This window comes from Ipomoea nil, unplaced genomic scaffold, assembly GCF_001879475.1.
Source record: "Ipomoea nil cultivar Tokyo-kokei standard unplaced genomic scaffold, Asagao_1.1 scaffold0505, whole genome shotgun sequence".
In the NCBI taxonomy this organism is placed as follows: domain Eukaryota; kingdom Viridiplantae; phylum Streptophyta; class Magnoliopsida; order Solanales; family Convolvulaceae; genus Ipomoea; species Ipomoea nil.
The window spans coordinates 98,208-103,489 of record NW_017616933.1 but is presented as its reverse complement, the minus strand read 5'-3'; the positions used below and the strand labels follow the sequence as shown (position 1 = coordinate 103,489).

Here is a 5,282-nt window from a genome sequence, read left to right as displayed (position 1 = left end):
ATGGGTTGTCTGTCTCCCTTTCGTGTTATGTGGGGATCCCATTTACGTTGCCCTCCTACCCTCGACATGAGTCCTTCCCTCCGCCGAGATGTAGATGATTTACTAAGGGATGGTCTTTTATCGATCGTTAATTACACTACCGAGTGGAAGCTCGCGGGCTTAGGCTTCGTGAGGACTCAACCTGCTGCTATTGCACCCACGGGTATTCTTCTGTTATCACTTTGTCTTTATTCTTCAACCACTAACACTAACTTGTCTTCTTTTGTTGCAGGTACCATGTCTTCGTCTTCGAGAACCGGTCGATACTTGTCACGATCGCAAGATCCCCCCGCCAAGAAGAGCAAGGTAGAGAAAGGTAAAAAGAGCCAAGCTGCAGCCGAGGAGGTGATGCCGCCCCCGCCGGCACGCACGCATACTCCATCCAAGGTCGCCGCGGGAGTGACGCAGCCATCAACTCGCATACCTACGCCTTCTCCATCCAAGGTCGCCGAGGGGGTGACGCAGCCTCCATCAACTCCCACACCTACGCCTTCTCCATCCAAGGTCGCCGAGGGGGTGACGCAGCCTCCATCAACTCCCACACCCACATCTGTTACCTTTTCCCCTCAACCCCCCGAGGTGCAAGGAGACACTTCCCTTGAGTCCGGCTCGCGTGTTCGGACCAACTTGATCCGACTGGGAGCGGACGTGCCACCGGGAGCATCGTTAATAAATAAAACTCTTGATGCGGTTGAGTATGCTGCTCGTATTTCTCCTCCTGCGGACTTGGAACACCTCGTCGCCATAGATGTCAACATGCTGCAAGAGCGTTATCTTCGACACATTTTTTAGGTTAGTGTTCTCATACTTATGTTCTTTTCCTGCCCTGGCGTATCTTACTCTGTCTGTTGCTTTCAGGCCCTGCTAGAGGGACAAATCATTCATACCCAATGACGGCGGGTGACGGACGCGCTCATTGAGGATGTGAAAATTAGGGATGTGGAAAACAAGATCCTGAAGAACCTGCTGTCGATCCGAGAAGGGGCTCTGAGCAAAATGGAAGGCAAGCTTGGGGCGCTAAGGAAGGAGCACCAAGCGCTGTTAGCCCGGGAGGAGGCTCTGAGCAAGCTGGAGAGCGAGCTTGAGGCCCTAAGAAAAGAGCACGGAGCGCTTAAACTTGCCCTGGGGAAGGAGCGGGAGGACCATGAGAGGACCCGTGCTGACCGTGCTAACGCCCTTGGCCGGGCTGTAGAGGCCTACAAGAATTCAGCCGAGTTCAAAGAGGATGCAATGCATTATATGAGCACTCCTGAGGCTATCTGGGAATTCCTCAAAACTGAAGCTGGCCAAGAGGCGGTCGAGGCCGAGGTACAGGTGGCTTTTAACATTGGGCAGTATACGAAGCAACAGGAGATTTTTTCAGTGCTGAGGGAGAAGGTTCCAAATTTTGATCCCGTGTCCCTCGGCTTTCCTGTCAATCTGTCATAGAGAAGAATCCTGACCCTGATGTCCAGAATGAATCCACTGATGATGTTACTAACGCTCGTGAAGATTCTTTGGTGGACGAGTTTCACGGCATCGACACTAGCAACGTCCCCAATGTTCCACTTGATCAGATTGTGATTGAGGACCTTACGGACAACGAGTAGTTCGTAGTCATACTTGAGATTTTTCCCTTGCTTTCTAGCTACATCTTCGAACAATTTGCTTTCCTGTGCTTTCCTATGTTTGAACAATTTGCTTCTCTATGTCCGAACAACTTGCTTTTGTTTTGGAATATTCGGAATAAACCAATTACTTCGGAATAAAAATGTTTTTTTTTTGGCATTGGTCGAGGCGTGCGCCTCGGCCATCCGAGTTTTTTTTTTTTTTTTTTAACAACATGTGCGGACCACGAGGATATTATTTCAGAAAGCTTCGTACGAGATGATAACGAACTTGCTTTACTAAATAACATGGACAGACCATGAAAATAAAATATTTTTAGAGAACTTTAGCATGTAGAGCGGACGGACCGTGATTACCCAGTACTAGTTCTAATGATTACTACTACAGGATATTCAGGGAAAATACTTGATCAAATGTTCCGAGTTCCATACCCGATCGATCATCCTTCCCCCTGTCGTTTTTAACTTGTATGTTCCTGGGCGAACGACTTGATCAAATGTTCCGAGTTCCATACCCGATCGATCATCCTTCCCCCTGTCGTTTTTAACTTGTATGTTCCTGGACGAACGACTTCTTCCACGGCGTAAGGCCCCTCCCATTTCTTTGCGAATTTTCCCCCTTCAAAGGGTTGGCTGGCTTCCCTTCTTCGCAACACAAGGTCGCCGACTTGGAAATATCGGGGTCGTACTTTTGCGTCATGGTAGGACTTTAGCTGACGACTGTAGTTCTCCATCTTGCAGAATGCCGCTTCTCTCATTTCGTCCAAGAAGTTCAGATCCACCCTTTGGTGGAGTTCATTTTGTTCTGACTCGAACTCCTCCACCCTTCTACTAGGTATGATTACTTCCACCGGGGCCCGAGCTTCGAATCCATAGGCGAGTGCAAACGGGGTCTCTCCGGTGGCCCTTCTTGGTGTCGTGCAGTAGGCCCAGAAGATGTCGTCGAGTTCCTCCACCCAGGCTCCGCCGGCTACTTCTAGCTTTTTCTTGAGGCCGTCGAGGATGGTTCTATTCGCATTCTCCACTTTCCTGTTTGCCTGAGGATAAGATACCGCCACCCGGCTGTGCTTAACGCCCCATCCTGCTAAGAATTCTGAAAATTCTCGAGCCTCGAACTGACGACCATTGTCTGTGATTACCTGGAGAGGGATACCGAAACGATAAAGGATATTTTTCTCGACGAACCTTTTGCACCTTGCTGCGGTGATGCTTGTCAGGGGTTCGGCCTCCACCCACTTCGTGAAATAGTCGATGGCCACGATGATGTATTTCCTGCTTCCAGTCCCCGTGGGAAGGGCCCCTACCAGGTCAATTCCCCATCTTGAAAAAGGAATCGCGGTGCTTTCCGGGGTGTAATTCGTCGCAGGTCGACCTGGTAGTGCCTGGAATTCTTGGCACTTGGGACATCGCTTTGTATACTCGGCGCAGTCCCTCAGCATTTTGGGCCAAAAATACCCCTGTAACATGATGCACCGTGCAATGGTGTACGCTCCTTGGTGCGCGGAGCATACCCCCTCGTGGACTTCTTTCATCGCCAACTTGGCTTCATCTGGATATAGACACCTCAGTAACGTGCCGTTGTAGGAGCGTTTGTATAGCTTATCGCCCGAGACAACGTAGCTGGGTGCCCGTAACTTTGTTACCTTTGCGTCTGCCTCGTCTTGTGGTAAGGTGCCATCTGCCTTGTATCGCTTGATATGATCAATCCAAAATGGCTCCCTACTCTGCACGGGGAAGACCCACGAAACGTCGATACTTGAAGTCTCGAGGTCTTCTAGCCGAGCGATCTTCCTAATGTGGCTGGGGACTCTGGTACTTAGTTTTGAGAGCATGTCGGCGTCGGCGTTCTGTTCCCTTGGTACCTGATGTATTTCATACCCCTCAAACTCGCGCAAGGTTCTAAGCACCGTGTCTCTGTATTTCTGCATGCTTCCTTCGTTGGCTTCGTACTCCCCAGACACCTGGCTGACTACAAGCTTGGGATCACATCGAATTCGGACCTTTTCAGCTCGTAGTCCCGCCGCCAACCGCAGCCCATTGAGGAGGGCCTCGTACTCCGCCTCATTGTTAGATAACTTGAAGTGGAATCGGATGGCATAGTAGGCGCGGAATCCCTCCGGAGTGACGAGCACTACGCCGCCGCCGCAACCTTTGCTGTTGGAAGAACCGTCTGTGGACAAGGTCCACCACCCTCCATTTTCAGTTTCTACTTGGTCCGTCACTTCCCGAGTTGTGCATTCCACTATAAAGTCTGCAAGAGCTTGGCCTTTGATGGCGGGCCTTGGTTTGAAATCTATATCAAACTGACTGAGGTGCATGGCCCACCGTGCCATCTTGGCGGAGCTGTTAGTATTTCGGAGGAAGCTCCCCAACAGCTGGTGTGAGAGTACATGGATGGGGTGAGCTTGGAAGTAGTGGGCCAACCTTTTTGATGAAGTGACTATGGCAAATACTGTTTTCCCCAACACACTGTACCAGAGCTCTACGTCGTGTAGGGCTTTACTCACGTAGTAGATGGGACACTGAGTCCCTCCTTCTTTGACCAGCACGGAGCTGATCGCACCCTGCGACACGCCCAAGTACAAGATTAGAGCTTCACCTGCTTCTGGCTTTGCAAGCAGGGGCGGGGACAACAAGTATTTTTTCAACTCCTCGAAGGCCTTTTAACAGTCGGGCGTCCACTCGAACCCTTTGTTCTTTTTCAAGATTTGGAAGAAGGGAAGGGAACGTTCAGCCGATTTAGATAGAAAACGGCCTAAGGCCGCCAGACGCCCGTTGAGTCTCTGGACTTCCTTTATGGACCGCGGAGGCTCCATGTTAAGGATAGTCCTTACCTTTTCTGGGTTCGGCTCAATGTCGTTCCTAGTGACCATGAAGCCCAAAAATTTGCCCCCATCAACGGCGAAGGTGCATTTTTTTGGGTTCAAGCGCAAATTAAATTTCTTCATAATGGAAAATACCTCTCTGAGATCCTCGACATGGGAGGTGGCCTTGCGACTTTTGACGATCATGTCGTCCACGTATGCTTCCATGTTTCGTCCCAATACCGTTGTAACACCCCGTGTTACGACCCCTAAGATCAATTAAATCGTTGATCAATTACCCAAAAGAAAGAATTAAATCACAATAATTAATTAGGAAAGGCCCACCATAGTCCACGGGCCCTTATCCCTAAACCCAATCCTTAGTCCCAAAAGAAATAGAATTAGCAAGCCCATAATATTAGTTCCTAACTAGGACACCTAAATATATAAATAGGGGACTTAAGAGGCACCTAGAAACCCCCACAAGAATAACGCCCCACCTCCCCGAAGAGCTCCAAGAATCCCCCTAGAAGAAATCAAGAAAGCAAGAAAGCTTAAAGAAAGACCCTTCATAGCCAAGGAATTAATTAAGGCTAAGAGGTAACCCATGTCTCAACAAAACCTATTTTCATAGCTATGATTTCCCCCGTAGGATTTCCCCATATTATTGTGTATTGGTGACTTGTGATATTATTATTGATGATTGATGGGATAATTCCATGGGTGATCTTGATATTGGGAGATTCTTGATAATTATGGTGTTCTTGATGATTATGTGGAGTTCTTGATGATTATATGTCGTTCTTGATTATTGTATGGCATTCTTAATGCT

General features: G+C 49.0%; 1 protein-coding gene across 1 annotated transcript; it reads right to left on the bottom strand.

The window, feature by feature from the left end:
* Positions 1-2,107: 2,107 nt before the first annotated feature.
* LOC109173935 lies at positions 2,108-4,678 on the bottom strand. Its single transcript, XM_019323255.1, has 2 exons — positions 4,481-4,678; positions 2,108-4,210 (listed from the first exon to the last, which is right to left on the bottom strand). Exons 1-2 carry the CDS (start codon positions 4,676-4,678, stop codon positions 2,108-2,110), a joined length of 2,301 nt encoding a protein of 766 aa, XP_019178800.1.
* Positions 4,679-5,282: the final 604 nt, after the last annotated feature.

What these genes read in the sequence shown, in the direction of transcription:
- LOC109173935 (XM_019323255.1), bottom strand. Translation starts at nt 4,678, where the DNA reads ATGGAAGCATACGTGGACGACATGATCGTCAAAAGTCGCAAGGCCACC. An exon ending in TTGAGCCGAACCCAGAAAAG is followed by an intron (nt 4,211 to 4,480) that starts GTAAGGACTATC and finishes GGCGTGTCGCAG; the next exon opens with GGTGCGATCAGCTCCGTGCT.